At 33.1% G+C, this 16689-nt stretch overlaps 1 protein-coding gene across 1 annotated transcript; it reads right to left on the bottom strand.

Annotated features, from left to right (window-relative positions):
- Window positions 1-6835: 6835 nt before the first annotated feature.
- On the bottom strand, window positions 6836-9163 carry LOC139904441 (subtilisin-like protease SBT3). Its single transcript, XM_071886372.1, has one exon. The coding sequence runs from the start codon at window positions 9161-9163 to the stop codon at window positions 6836-6838; it is 2328 nt and encodes a 775-aa protein (XP_071742473.1).
- Between the last annotated feature and the right edge of the window lie 7526 nt (window positions 9164-16689).

Raw genomic sequence — 16689 nt, 5'->3', positions numbered from 1 at the left:
CTTCATTGCTTTTATTAGTATATATAATATATAATTGTAAATGAAGTGTAAGGGGTTATGCCTCTATATTATACGAAGTATTCAATATCTTTTTAATATAGAGATTATATAAAAGAAACTCTATTTACCCTTAATATTCCATTCCATTATTACTCATTTTTTACAGTACGTACACAATTGTTTTCCACACAAATTACAAGTATCCTTACGAATTGTGTCAAGTTCTCTTTTCGTAACGGATCAAGTGGTATTCAGAGCATCGTTCCTACGGTGATCAACTACAAAGCTTCCGCGAATTTTTTAAAAGTGTTACAGGAATGGCCAAGAAATCAAAGAAGAAAAAAGATGACGAAAAGATAAAGGAGAAGTATGTGGTATCAACGACTAACAATGTCAAAGGAGTTGGTTTAATCCAACATTCTCATTTTTGGTCATAAAAAAAGAACAAAACGTGTCTCTTCTGTGACGAGAGAAGAAGATGCGTAATTTGTGACATTTCTCGTCACACTCAAAGATTCGAAAGAATTTTTTTTTTTTAAAGCACTTGACAGTACTTGACTTTTTCTCTCATCAAAATACAATGTGGGTTTGTATTCAACATGGTCCACCCATGATCTCATAATCAAGTATCATGGAGAAAATGCTCTATTTACTCTTTAAAAGATATAGATGTAATTGGAAGAAAAAAAAAAGGGAGCCTGTTGTAACTTATTTATTTTGTAAAAGTCAGAGAAAAGTCTAAAGTACTAGAGAGTTGTAAAGAAAAAAAAAGAGCCTCTACTTTGCATCTTACGTACTTGTAAGGTAGAGAGAAAACAGAAAACGCCTCTAACTATTCTTGTATGTAAGTTAGAGAGAGTGAAAAAGAAAAAATGCATCTTCTTTTTTATACAAAAAAAGGTAGAAAAAAATAACTTCAAAATGAAGAAACAACTTGAATTTTGAGAGAGTTCATCATTAAAAGAAACTAAAGACTAACAGGAGCTAGTCATTTTACCGGAGAAGGGGAGGAATGATCCGTGTCATAACCGCCCATATGTCCAATAATTAAGGAAGGTTGGAGATGGCCGTTGGTTAGTCAAAGTAACACGTTTTTATTCATCAATAAAATATGGAAGACTTGGTAATTCAGTCAGCCCATGATCCGAGATCCATGCAACGTTAGAGATCGTGGAGAATCAACTTCATTGCTTTTATTAGTATATATAATATATAATTGTAAATGAAGTGTAAGGGGTTATGCCTCTGTATTATACGAAGTATTCAATATCTTTTTAATATAGAGATTATATAAAAGAAACTCTATTTACCCTTAATATTCCATTCCATTATTACTCATTCTTTACGGCACGTACACAATTGTTTTCCACACAAATTACAAGTATCCTTACGAATTGTGTCAAGTTCTCTTTTCGTAACGGATCAATGGTGCCATTGGTTAGATGTAAACTATAATAACAATAAGGCCACTTGCAATGGTTCCCAACTTGAACACAAAATTTCTCGGCCACATCACCGACACATCAACACAGGGCCCTCTAACATTCCTTTCACTAAACTCCCACTATCATACACTCCATTTCAAACTTTAACCAATTTGAAATTATTATTTAAATACAATAAATAATAAATAAATACAAATTAAAGATTAAATATAATTTAATTTAATGTTTAGGGGGTTTTAAATTAAGAAATAGGTGAGTGAGAGAACTAAAACTAAACCCTTGTTGTGTTGTTTCTTTCACCAAACACAGAACTGGGAGTCAAAAGATCACCCTCAAATCCCTAAAACCTTATCGATGGCGGAGACATTGAACCTTTGAGAAAAAGAAAAAAAACTTGCACCCATTCAGAAGCTTCTACTACACCAACAAGTTGAAGTAATTGTTTCTTCCCCCTTTTTGTTCTATTTAAGTAAATGTTGACGGAATGGATCAGGTGGGAAAATAAAAAATAAAATAAAAAAAGGTGAAATGGGGCGGATTATTGGAATGAATCAAAAAGCCAAAACCCAACATGTGGGACCCACATATATTCCGCCAAGGTCATTGCAGGCTCTACTGGCGACTTCAATGGCGGATTGCTGATGATGGTGGTGAGTGGGTGGCGTTTTCTGACGGAGCTGCTCACAGCACCATTGCAAGTGGCCTAAGGAAAAACCTAACTTGTACCTTAAGGGCAGTTGCTAAGGACAATTAATGATGTAAATGTTAAACACATTTCACTATGTAAAGTTAGCCAAACCCTTAATATATTCACTAATTTCTATTTATATATAATCACTAACTACTCCGTATAATTGATGTTAATTTACGAAATCTGAAAATGTGTTTAACATTGTGCACAAGTGCACAGGTTAGCTTTTCATATATAGGCGATAGGATCGTACAAAGGAAAGGAAACTTAAATTATTGACAATGATGTTATAGATAAATTGAGATCTATGGCATATTGGGAATGCATGCATTGATTCCCCATGATTTGGGGCATGCCCATGTGTTTCCTCTTCCCTTAAAATCGTGAAAGATTGAGATGATATATACTCAGTAACAATTTAGATTTAAATTGACTTAAAAACACTATATTGAAAGTGGAGATAACAATATTACATAATATTATATCTATAATAATATCTAATACGTAGTAAATCTTTATAATAATAATGTCATAAATAAGGATTATCTAAATTTAAAAATAAAAAAAAAATAAAGAGAAAAATTTTAAGCCCACATGATAATGCCACTAATATAATTAATTGTATTTAATAACAATATTAAAATGCTAATTTTGTATAATATATGAAAAATTATGTACAACCTTATGATAAAATACCCCATGATCATATGTAAAACCTTATAATAAAATACTCTAATGATCATATGTACAAACTTTAAAACAAATTGTACAATTTTTTACAAAGAACTCCATGAAGACATGTACAAACTTAAAAACATTTTGTACAACTTTCATATAATAATTGTATTTTAATTTTTTAAAAAAATTCAAGAAGAATTTGTTATTACTAATAATTATTATTAAAAATAAAAATACTCAATTTTTAAGCAAACATTATTATTATTATTATTATTATTATTATTATTATTATTATTATAATTATAATTGTAATTATTATTATTATTATTATTATTATTATTATTATTATTATTATATTATTATTATTATTATTATTATTATTCAAATATAAGTGCTCTTTACGGGATTAATTACGTTACATAGTAATGTAGACTTTTATGACAAAAAATATTAATTGCAATGAAAATTGGAAGAGTGTGGTGAGAGAACAAACGGGTCGGACTTTACTAACATAGCCCTATTCTAACAATAAATAAAAATAACTTTTTTTTCTTTCTTGATGCACCGAATAGACAGATATTTGAGGATGTGGGTGCATATTGCTTGACTGCGTATTCCTTTTCCGTAGCTTTTTTCCTTTTTTTATGTCGTGACTTGCTTTGCCTAAGGATTGAGCAGAACTTGGGCATAAAATTTTTGTCGACGATAACAGTCATTTTCAACGCTGTAAAAGAGAGTCTTTTTTATTCCTCTTTTTTCGGAGTTTAGAGCCTAGTTAAGCTAGGCGGCTCATCCCCATGCTAATTATCCGATTATTAATGAGTGAAATTAAGGAAAACAAAGAGAAGAAAAGAAATAAAAATAATAATATGGATTAGGCATGGCAATAGATCAGATATGGATCAGATGGTCCTATATCAATATCCATATCCATTTAATTTTTTTCATCCATATCCATATCCATATCCATTTAAATTTAATTCATCCATCCATATCTATATCCGTCGAGTTAAGCGGGTAATGAATATCCGTTGAATTTCAAGATTTTTTTTTCGAAAGTAAATATTAATTTCTAAATGTATGCTAAACGATAATGTCATCAACACATAACCAATTAATACCAATCAACGGTCACTTTGTTCTTAACATGTAAAATTAAAAGTCAATATTTTCTAAATTGTGTGATCTAAACTCATAGTGTTCTACTTTGTATAATGTTTGACGGATTGAATACTAATAGTGCAAATAAATACTTGATCCTCGTTGGGTAATCTTATAATTATCGTTTATTAATTGGCGAAACTTTAAATATCTTATTGAGATCTTTCTTTGTGTATGGACAACGTACATTGTTAAAATGCATTTTGAGGTTTGCATATATTGAAACAATACAGACAAAAGAATATGGATTTATATCATAAGCCATAAGATGTTTGCATTACTTAGATTTTCAAATGACTACAGATTATTTCCATGTATTTGCATCTGAACATATAAAAAGAAGCTAGACAGTAGACACATTATTATACTAATTATTACAAAGGTTTGAAACAAGAATTAGTGGGCCAAAAACTTACTCTTCATGTTTTAACTATTGGTTTTTATGTATGAGAATATATATATATATATATATATATATATATATATATATATATATATATATATATATATATATATATATATATATATATATATATATATATATATATATATATATATATATATATATATATTTATTTTTGGGTGAAGTCGGGTGAATCCATGGATTACGTATTGTCATCCATATCCGATCCAATAAACATTCATATCCATATCCAATATTCATCCATTTAGTTCATCCATAGCCGTCTCGGGTGGATCAGATCGGCTGGATGTCTATCGGATCGGATGACCATTGCCATCTCTAATATGAATAGATGTTGTGGTGCCGTCCACTTACGAAACATGATTTGATTGTACGGATTTGGCTTCTATATTTTTTTTTAATGATTTCCTTGTCTCGGTGTGTGAAGGAATCAAGGTTCCAAGTGACAAATAAGTTTTGGGATTTTTTTAGGTTTTTAAGAAAGTAAAAGAATGATAGAAAAGAGGTGTAGACTTGACGGGGCGGTTAGAAGCAGCGGCACGTGGCGGCTGTTAAACAATGATAACCCCCGTGAATCTTATTGATTACATTAGCCACTATATATAGACTTCATAACCCTAAAAACCTAACGGACCCAAACCCACAATCAGGTTGGGCTTAACTTATTATCTAACACTCCCCGGCAGTCCGAACGGCGAATTCGCGAAAATTCGGACTGGAGTTAAAAAAAACCTAACAAATAAACAAAAGTGACATTTTTTTTCTTCATTGTTGCATCGAATAGAATGATATTCATTGATATGGTTGCGTATGCTTGACTGCGTTTCCTTTTCCGTAACGTTTTTTTTTTTACGTAGTGGCGTTTTTCATTGTCTAAGGATTGAGCAGGACATGGGCAGGAAATTTTGTCGACGATCACAATCTTCATCAATGTTGCAAATATATTTTTTGACTATAGTCCTTTTTTTTTCGGGGTTTGGAACCTAGTCAAGTTAGGCGGCTCACCCCACGCCGATTATTGTACGGTTAATATTAAAAAAATTATGCAGGAAAGAATGATGTGAAAATAAGTTTGCTGCCGTTTTTTTTCTTTGGCCGCCATATACTTCTTGGTTGCTGCAAGGTTTAAGAAACAAAATAAATTAAAGGGTTTTTCAACAGAAAGCACACGATGTTTTTGAAGTGTTTGTTTGTTTTGTTTTTTTTTTTTTTTTTTTTTTTTTTTTTTTTTTTTTTGGGTTAGAGAAAGACATAATGGAATGGATATTTGGTAAAAGGAAGTTGAAAAATAGGTATAGAAAATAACAAAAAGAAAGGAAGAAACAAAATGGGAATTAAGAAGGCTACGGATGGCTGTCATGATGTTTTTTTTTTTCTTTTTCTTTTTAGGGTAGTGGTAGAAGGTGATAGGAAGATTTGACGGGGCGGTATAGAGCTAGGTCTCGGGATCAAACCTTAAGCTCTTGATACCATGTTAAACAATGATAACCACCATGAATCTTATTGATTACATTAGCCACTATATATAGACTTCATAACCCTAAAAACCTAATAGACCCAAACTCACAATCGGGTTGGGCCTAACTTATTATCTAATAGCGGCCAACTAGATCTCTGGATCAGACTCGCTCTAATACCATGTTATACAATCAATTTCCCGTAAAGATTATTGTATTATTAAGCCCCTATATAAATTATATACGAAACCCTAAATTCACAAATGGGTCGGGCTTTATTAACATAACCATACTCTAACAATTTGAGCATCCTTTAGTATGCATTCACACTACATATTAAAAATACCGGCACTCATCAGATATAATTTAAAACAAAAGAAAGTTCATCTATTCGTTCATTTGTATTTGTATATTTTTTAAACAAATAGATGCACCTAACTTTATATGTTACCAGCAACACTTAAATTTTATTCAATTTAATAATTTTTTGATCAAAAGATAATCTGAATCGTATATGAGACATAAAGTGTGGTCGTACGTAACAATCTAGCTAATAGGACTAGTCTACGACATTAAGAATCTTTTGAACCGAACGCAATCCTCTTATTATTTCCGTGTTGCAATATTATAATTTAAATTTATAAACAAATAATTTCTTCAAATAATCCAAAAGGGCTCAAAAGGGCTCAAAATTTTCATTTACAATATGTTTGCCGTGGCTGTGGCCTTAAGTGGTTAATTTGTACAAACAATAATAAAAACAAATCAATTCGTCTGTAGGTGTTTGTTTTGTAGGTGTTTCAATGTAATTCGGTTTAGTTCAATTCAATTCAGTACTAGTGTCAAATAGATTGTAAAATATCTCAATCATACGTAGTTGGGTCCGGATCATTTGTAACTCAATTATATCAACTTTATGTTTTTTGGAAAAAACATAAAAAGAAAGACAAACCAATCAATGAAATTCATGTCCAATTGTTTAGGATATATCTACAGAGTTTGTTAGGCTTGTAGCAACAATAGGACTTCTTACTAAAAACTTCCCTTTACTGTCTATCCAACTCAAAAAACCGAAAATTGCTTCATCTTTCATGCTATTTGGTCCTTCTATTCTTAATGTGTAGCTTTTCTTTTCATTCTTTGATCGGAAACTCAGTTTTCCTGGCGACACACTAACGTTGAATCCACGAACAGGCGTTAGTTTTGACGTGAAAGTTGAGCTTCCGGTGCCAACATAAGTTACCGTTCGTTTAAATTCTCGGATAACTTTAACCGAGTTCGTTTCGTTACCATTAAAATATGCAATGAAAGAAGGGTAGTTTATGTCCAAAGATGAGTTTTTACAATTGATGGTTGATAATCTTGTGATTGTTTGGATTTGAACATTTGTGTAGTTTAACCCACAAAGAAGATTAACATAATCTTTTTGAGGGTTCAGGTCATATATAAGTCCCGGGTTCAACGCCTTGTTTGGTGAAACATGGCCCGAACCCATGGCAAAAGGAGTTGCGGGATTGTTGTCGTCCGCGATATCACGAATAGGTTTAAAAGTGTTGTCAACAATGTCCGATGTGGTCATCATGGCGGACCGAATGGAAGATGGGGTCCAGTCAGGGTGAGCCGCTTTAATTAAAGCGGCCACACCACTTGCATGAGGGCACGACATTGACGTGCCCGATAAAAGGTTAAATTTGGTAAAAAGTGGTTCGGGACTAGTACTATCATCTATCCTGATAGAAGCTGGTGAGATTCTATCAGGCCATGATGCTAGTATAAGTGAACCAGGAGCCGTGAGGTCCGGCTTTAAGACATTAGGAACACTAAAAGACGGACCCCGTGAGCTATAGCTAGACACCCTTGGTGCAGGCTCAGTTCCCACACGCGTGCCGTGAAACTTAATACTCGCTTTCGGTTCACCACCTTTGAGCTTTTGAACATAATCTACGACGATTTCGCCCGTTCGTAGATCCAGCAACAAAACCGGATAGCTACTTTGCATGAAGAATTCGAGATCAGTGTTATTCGTAATAAAAACCGCCCCCGAGACATTCGAACTCTGAACATTGTAAAACTGTTCACTAAGCGTGTCGTTTTTGTCAAGACACACAACAATCTTTTGATCAACTTTATTAGCATCCAAATCATTTTCGCAATCTTCAACAAACACCAACGGCACATGCATTGAACTCGAGTTTCCAGGATAAAGAGCGAAACCCCTAACCGAAACTCCATTTCCAAGACTTAATGTCCCCGTAAATTCGCGATCAATTGTACTCGCAGCAACCGTGAGAACCCATGGTGTACCATTGTGAAGTGATCTTAAATAAGGCCCACTGTTTCCTGCTGATGCAGACACAAAAATACCCTTTTCGACAGCTGAAAATGTAGCAATCGCGATAGGGTCTTCGTATAAGGGTAATCCATCAGCACCAAGTGACAACGAAATCACATCAACACCGTCCGCAATTGCTTGATCAATTGCGGCAACTATGTCAGACATGAAAACCCCTTCTTCCCAAACCGCTTTATAGATTGCGACACGTGCATTTGGTGCAACCCCATTGGCCGTCCCATAACCGTACCCGAAATATGATGCACTTTTAACGTAACCTCCTGCAGCAGTTGATGACGTATGCGTCCCATGCCCGTCTGTATCACGAGCCGAATTCATAGAAAGAGTTAAACTCGGGTGGTTTGCGAGTAACCCTTTGTTAAAATATCGAGCGCCAATGAGTTTCTTGTTGCATAAACTTGAATTGAATTGGAATCCAGTTTCACATTTGCCTTTCCATTTAGAAGGAATTCGAGTCATTCCATCATCGTTGAAACTTTCACTTTCGGGCCAAATTCCGGTGTCCACCAGCCCAATTATAACATCTCTTCCATACTTACAAACGGGCCATGCGCCCGAGTTGGAGTTCAATCCAAGAAATTGAGTTGAATGGGTTGTGTCGAGTTGAACCGTTGTGTCTTTAATGGACGAAAGATAGCCCGGCGAGTTCTTAACCATTTCGAGCTCGTATGGAGAAAGAACTGCTGTGAACCCATTGATTTCATTTGTGTAAGTATACACAAGTTTCGAAGAAGTGGCGGTGGTGCTGGTGGCTGTACTGGTGGTGGTGATGGCGGCGATTGAGTCCAAGGTGGCGGAGAACCAATTATGGTGATTTGAAAATGATATGGGCATAGCGGATAAGTCCATATGGACTATATAAGTTTCAGCATTGATGGTTATTAGAGTTATGTAAGAATTTGATAAAACAAGAAGTGAGAGTAGCCATAGATACAAAGAGATATGGTTAGCCATATAATTGGGAATGGATTGGATGCGTATTCCACTGAAGTTAGATTATTTGAGTATTGATTTATAGTGTTGTTGAATTGAAGGTTGTGTGGAAACTTGTATTTTAAGTTTTATGGGTCGGTCTTTTATCAATCAATCATTTTATGGTAAGGAATCTTTTGAATTTAGATTATCCATTTTTTAGGCAAATTTAGAACTTACGTTGAAGAAAATGAGGGCCAATTATTGATAGTTGTATTCTATTTATTACTCATTCCGTACCCCGTTATAAGTGTCAACAAACCGTACCATTATAAGTGGGATGTTCATCGATTTAGTTTTCAGTTTCATCGGTTTATTCAATTTTTTTGAAACAAATTCGTAAACCGGAATCTAAACCAAACTCAAAATTAAAACTGAATTCGAATTCGATTTCGGTTAAAACCGAAAAACTTGGAAAATCATGATTTGAACAAGATAAACATAAAATTTTGAATTTTTTTTTTTTTTTTTTTTTTGAAAGGCCATAAAATTTGATTTTAAATTTGACTTTTGATTTTAAATTTAGTTTTTTTTGTCCATAAATATTAATAATTTAAAAGATTGTTAGTTGAATTTGGTTTTTGATTAAACTAAATTCGTTAAAGTAAATCTAAAATCCACGCTTAAAATCAAAATTGAATTAAAATCGAATTGGATTTGAACCAAGAACTGAATTCAAATTCGAGATGACTTTTCAAGATTTTAATTCGGTATAATTTTTTGGATTGATTGGTTTGAAACTAAATAGTGAAAACCCCTCAAATTATGTAATATTTTGAATTGTTTCTTTATAAGTGAGCACTTTGTGATTTATTCAAACAAAATTTCTCAAATCTTCTATTTACCTATACATATAAAGGAGAGTGCTGAAAAGAGGTGTCCTAATCATAATTGTTCTCTCCAAGTGTCGTTATTTAGGGGTTGGATAGATAGATGTAAAAATCATATTAGTCATTTTATTTACTATCTTCGTCCCATTACAAATGTCCACTTACTTTTTGCACACATATTTACAAAATTTCACCAACTTTATTCATCACTAATTAAAAAATTTCTCTCTTCAGAATAAACTCTTCTAATTGTTTGAAATATAAAATAAACACTTAAAATGAAACATCTCAATATGAAAATATAGACCATTATGCTTGGGAGTAAGGAAGTAATAAATTAAATTAAAATCAAATTTGCTTGAGATCGTACACTTTAACGACGGCAAATAAAATTGGGAAAAAAATACGCATCTTCTTCGTTCCTCCCTTTCTTTATCATCCAATTTGTTTTTCCATATCAATATTGTAACACATATGATTTACCATACCCATGAAATATTCAAGAGCAAATCAGATATGGGATTAAAAACAGACAAAACGAACCAATCGATAAAGGTACAGTTCGAGAGTTATTTAAGGGTGCGTTTGATAAAACTGAATGATTTAGTACTGAATGATTTAGAATCTGAATGGTCCAGAGCCTCTGAATAAGGTTTGCTCTGAATGAAAATAAGTTGTTTGATAATCATTTAGAATTAATGATATGAACTGACTAAAACTACCTTATTAACGTGTGACATGAATAAAAAATTCAATATACTTGTTAGTTAGGTGATCAGGATATGATTTGAGGAGAATATTATAGATAACTTAGGCTCTTAATGGTTAAAAGAGTGTTTCATCTCTGAATGGTTCAGAGCTAAATTCTGAACCATTCAACACCATATGTCATTTAGAGGTCAGAAACAAACGCACTGAATGCTGAATGGTTCAGCATTCAGTGCTGAACCATTCCATTAAGAGGCAAACAAACGCACCCTAAGATGCGTTACATCAGACATAGTCACACGGATTTACCACCCAAAATTAGGCGATTGAAATCAATCAAAAGGGAAGAAATAATCGGTTAATCAGATTGCTTGTCTTCAATTCAGGGTGTGCAAAAAGGAACAAAATTTATATTTCTAGGTTAACTAAGCTCGATTTTCAGCGTAGTTATGCTAATACATATGTTGTTTAACAGATTAATCGATTGATCATATGTTGTTTAACAAATTAAATCGTCCACCTCCCATTTTTTGGTAGAAGAATTGCAGCAACAAAACACACATACCTTTCAATGTAAGTATTTCGTTTAGGGTTATATAATTATCTATGTATATTTGAAGTTCCATATACATTTGTAGATCATTAATACTAAACAAGCTCCTAATTGTTTTTTGTTTTTTTAGGACCACACATAAAAAGGATAGAACTCTATCTGTAAGTATTTTACCATTGATTACATAATTATCTTCATATATAAAGTTCCTAATTCATTCAACCAATTATTGTGCTACACACTAATGATTATATCCACCATCGATCAGGATAAATACAAAACCGGTGAATTGTACCAAGATATAAATGTTTTGCTTTTGTTGCAACTATTAATGGTTATTTTGCTGCTGTTGCAACTATTATTGGTTATTTTGCTTCATGATAACAAGAATTAAAGTTGTACTATTTTGGTGCATATTTGTAACATTTAATGGATGAAAACACATGTTAAACCGGTGGATCTACGGTGGGATATATTGGTGAATGACCCAAAGTTAGCGTATTATAAGTGGATGAGTCTAAACGGGTAATAGAGTAATAAAGGTTTTTAGTAGTAGGGTTGTCTAGAGGTGATTATGTCTGATGTTTTAGTTGAAATTTGATAACATTATGGTCCCGTTTGTTTAGAACTTAATAGACTTAATCAGACTCGATGATAAAATTAAATACGTTGTATGGTATATGTTTTTGACTTGATGAAAATAGAATGTCTTAATATTTTAAGTCGAGAAAATGTGATTCACCCCTGCTCTTTCAAAACTGTTAACGTAACTGCTTATAATTGCCGTCTGTATGAGGTTAAATTTGTAATTTTAAATATTCGGTTAGTTACTCAACACATAATACACATATATACAAACCATTCAGACTTGCCTGAGTGGCCACCGAGTTGTCCAATGAAGCACACCACCCGGGTTCAATTCCTGGCTATGCCAAATTGTTCAAAAAGGGAGGGTGACTAGAGGGTGCGCATAATGCGCAATTCACCCGGTACCAGGTCTCGCGCTCGGGGGGCTTGATTACCCGAGGTTTTACCTTCTATGGGGGAGCCAATGTGCTCGCTCAAAGGAGGGTTTCCTCGCTTACCCACAAAAAAAAAAAAAAAAAAAAAAATACACATATATACAGAGTAATTCCAATAGTAGTCTTAATCAGTGTTGTAAAAAACGACCGAAACGGGCGCCGCAACGGACGCCGCAACGGACGCCGCAACGGATTTGCCTTAGTATCGTTGCAACGGGCCTTGAAACGGAAAAAAAGACGGTCAACGCTTAAAAAAGGTCAACAACGGTAAAAAAAAACGGTCAAAAACGGAAAAAAATGGAAAAAAGGTTAAAGACGGAAAAAAAGGGTCAACTTTATATTTATATATATATATAAATATATAAGTCAACGTTAGTCAACATCCGTTTCGACCCCGTTTCGACCCCGTTTATTCCGTTGCGACGTTTTGAGGTCGCTAACGTTTCGACTCCGTCTCACGTCTTTTTCAACCTTGGTCTTAATAGAACCCGTTTTGTTCACTAAATGATTACTGAAAAATAGATTTTCTCATAGAATATTATTATAACAACAAACCAACTGTTTATTTATAGAAGAATTCTAAAGAAGTGTTGGAGAAGAAGATGGTAATAGTTACTGTATTGTTTACGTATCATTTTGGAAAGAACTTGATTGAATCTGTAGTTTATCTAATTGACAAAATGGTTGATTAAGAAATTATTCAATTATTTATTTATTACTGTATTTATTTATTATTTATTTATTATATAATATTAAATCAAACTAATACGAGTAATACCATTTTATTAAAGGATCACGTAAACTTGAATACATTCAAATTAATTAATTTTAATATTCTTGGTGGTAGGAGTAATGCCAACGTCGGCATTATGGTGCACTCTAGAGTCTTAACCCTCCTAACCTTTTGGATTTATTAAAAGTGACAACATTTAAAGAATAAATTTATCATAAACAATGTAATTATATGGCAACTTATATACAGTGGCGAAAGCAGAAATTTTTTTCACCGAGGACGAAATTTTTTTTAAAACGTAGCAAAAAATTTTGGCTAAAATATGAAGTTTTTTGGCAAAATTTGGGAGTTTTTGGGCAAAATGTGAAGGTGTTGGGGCAAAATGTAGAGGTTTTGGGATAAAATATGAAAACTTTGAGGCAAAAAAAAAAAAAAAAAAACATTCCACCGGGGCCATAATCGGAAAATTCAAAATTTTTGCATTAAAATTTGAAAATCCACTGGGGCGGCAGCCCCCTCTGCCCCTTCTAATTTTCACCCCTGCTTATATATATATATATATATATATATATATATATATATATATATATATATATATATATATATATATATATATATATATATATATATATATATATATATATATATATATATATATATATAGTGGTAGGATCAAGAGGGAAGTAACCAATCGGGGGGAAGCAAATTTTTTTTTTTCGTTTTTTGAAAAAATATTGTTCACGAACATTATAGATTGGATGAAAATAAGAACATTTAGAAAAGACACTTCGTGATGAATGTTATTATTTTGGTGGGAAAACGCTCGAAGAAGTAATATATAACAATTATCGTGTTTTTCGAGCGTATGTTGAGGTTTTAGACATTAGGGTTTAGATATTACGGTTTATAGGGTTTAGATATTAGGGTTTAGAAATTTAGGGTTTAGGGTTTAGATTTAGGGTTTAGATTTACGATTTAGATTGAGTTTTTAACACGAACGGTTTAGAGTTTTGGGTTTAGGGTTTAGGGTTTAGGGTTTAGGGTTTAGGGTTTGGTGTTTTGGGTTTATGGAATAAACCCAAAACACCAAACCCTAAACTCTAAATCGGGCTAAATTTTACTTCACAAAACATGGAAAAAAAACGTTAACATTCTTCACGAACAATATTATCTTGAATGTTATTTTTGTCGATTGTTTTTTCGCCAAAATAATAACATTCATCACGAAGTGTCTTTTCTAAATGTTCTTATTTTCATCCAATCTATAATGTTCGTGAAAAAAGTTTTTTCAAAAAACGAAATTTTTTTTTTTTGCTTCCCCCCGCTTCTCCCTGATTGGTTATTTCCCCATTGATCCTGCCTATATATATATATATATATATATATATATATATATATATATATATATATATATATATATATATATATATATATATATATATATATATATATATATATATATATATGGGGGAGATCAAGGGATAAGTGACTTTTTTGAGATAAGAGAATAAGTAAAATGATATTTTTATATCTTTTACATTAGAGCTTCAATCTAAAAAAAAAAAATTCGTGATCTACCGACATTGTGTAGATTCATAATTTTTTTTTTGTTTTTTGTTTTTTTTCAACAGGAGCTTAAAATGCATCTGATGTATGTTAACGTTTTTTGAGGTTTTTTTGAGGTTTTTTTGAGTTTTTTTTTTTTTTTAGATTTAGCCCGATTTAGAGTTTAGGGTTTAGGGTTGAGGGTTTACGGCCCTAAACTCTAAACCCTAACCCCTAAACTCTAAACCGTTCGTTTAAAAACTCGTTCTAAAACTCGTTCTAAAACCCTAATTTCTAAACCCTAAACCCTAATTACTAAACCCTAAACACTGTTTTTTTTTTTAATCAAAAGTCATTTTTTCTTTATTTTTTGTTAAGATGCATCTGCTGCATGAAAGGCAGTTAACATGTAACAACCCAAACCAATGACCAACCGAATACGCGAAATAAAATTTTTTATTTTTTTTTATACAGGAGGGGTACGCGGCGCGCACCACCATATGTGCGCGGCGCGCACAGGCCCAATTCAGTTCTGTCCGGTTTTGTAAATTTTCAAATAAAGATCTCCCACTTCCCGACATATTTAGACGAAACGCTTTTTGTAACACCCTATTTTTTTTTTTTAAATCACAGCGGAAGTCTTAATTCACATAAATACCCTTAGTTAATTACGAACATGATTATCACAAATCATTAGCTAGTTACTTATTACAAACAACCGGTGTTACGTTAAACAACTAGTTACATATTTATAAAAGTTAAGACATCAGAGTTCGTCTTTTCAAACATATCGTCAACCCAACTCCCGTCCCTACCAGCACTAAGATCGAAAACCTGCACGGGAGGAGGTGAGGGGGGTTAGCACGAGGCTAAGTGAATGGAATCATCTAACAGATCTAGCATACAGTACCAACTTGTACAACTACAGCAACTACAACAATCCATAACAGGAAACTGACAACTAATAACTAGCAACTATCAACTGGCAACAATCAACTAGCAACTATGCTCCAACTAGAGACTCGGCGGCTTGTACGAGCACACGACCACTAGCTGATCAGTCTAGCGTCTACCGAAAGTCCTTATTACTGAATCCCCAGTATAGTAAATCCACACGCAGGTGATGCGTCATTCAGCACTATACTCAACAAACAGTAGCCAACTGGACCCAACCACAACAAAGTTGACCTCTCTGAGCTGAACCTAACAACAATAGGTTCCAACAGGCAACTACAACTTGTGCACACATGTGACGATCGCTCCAAATCCATATGGACGAACACGTCATTCATTGATTTCATTGCGAGGTATTTGACCTCTATATGATACGTTTTGTAAACATTGCATTCTTTTGAAAAGGTACACCATAAATGAATATTTAAATCAAAGGTTTTCGACATCTGATGATTTCTACATATAGACAATCACCGTATATAATAGTTTACAATAGTACTTCCGTTGACAATGCAGTCAAAATAAGGTACATGATGATGAATTGGTGAATGCAACGTTTTCTTGAAAAATATGCCATATAAGACTCCATGCACATAGCTTGTCTATCATATAAGCAAACAGCGGAAGACTTCTAGGGAACCTGAGAATAAACATGCTAACAAGTGTCAACACAAAGGTTGGTGAGTTCATAGTTTGTATGTTTCGCATAATCTGTATATAAAGATGGATCACAAGATTTCAGTTGTTTCATCCAGAAACGTTTATCAAAATATTCTACGAAATTGAGCACCCTGGTAACTAAACTTAACGTATATATAATTTATACCCTTTGTATAATCATCTTAATAATACACGCAAACCAACGTGTACGCTTCTCAAATAGCATACGTCCGTTAAAAGGCTAGTGCTCTAGATCATACGGGGATATCAAGCCCTATGGATCCATATACTACTACTCGCGCCCACCAGTTCTTATAACTGGCAGTTACTAGTTACCAAAGCTAAGGGATTTTCGGTTCAAACTCAGTGTAGAATTTAGTATGTACTTGTATCCATTGTGTTTAAAATAAAGTGTATGTATTCTCAGCCCAAAAATATATATTGCAAAAGCATTTAAAAAGGGAGCAAATGAAACTCACGTATATAAATCTAGTATTTTCAGT

This window comes from Rutidosis leptorrhynchoides, chromosome 4 (assembly GCF_046630445.1).
Source record: "Rutidosis leptorrhynchoides isolate AG116_Rl617_1_P2 chromosome 4, CSIRO_AGI_Rlap_v1, whole genome shotgun sequence".
NCBI classification, from domain to species: Eukaryota; Viridiplantae; Streptophyta; class Magnoliopsida; order Asterales; family Asteraceae; genus Rutidosis; species Rutidosis leptorrhynchoides.
Note: the sequence above shows the minus strand (reverse complement) of the source record. Positions and strands in the feature narration are given on the sequence as shown.

Excerpts from the sequence above, each read along its gene's own strand:
- LOC139904441 (XM_071886372.1), bottom strand. The coding sequence starts at position 9,163 with ATGGCTAACCATATCTCTTTGTATCTATGGCTACTCTCACTTCTTGTT.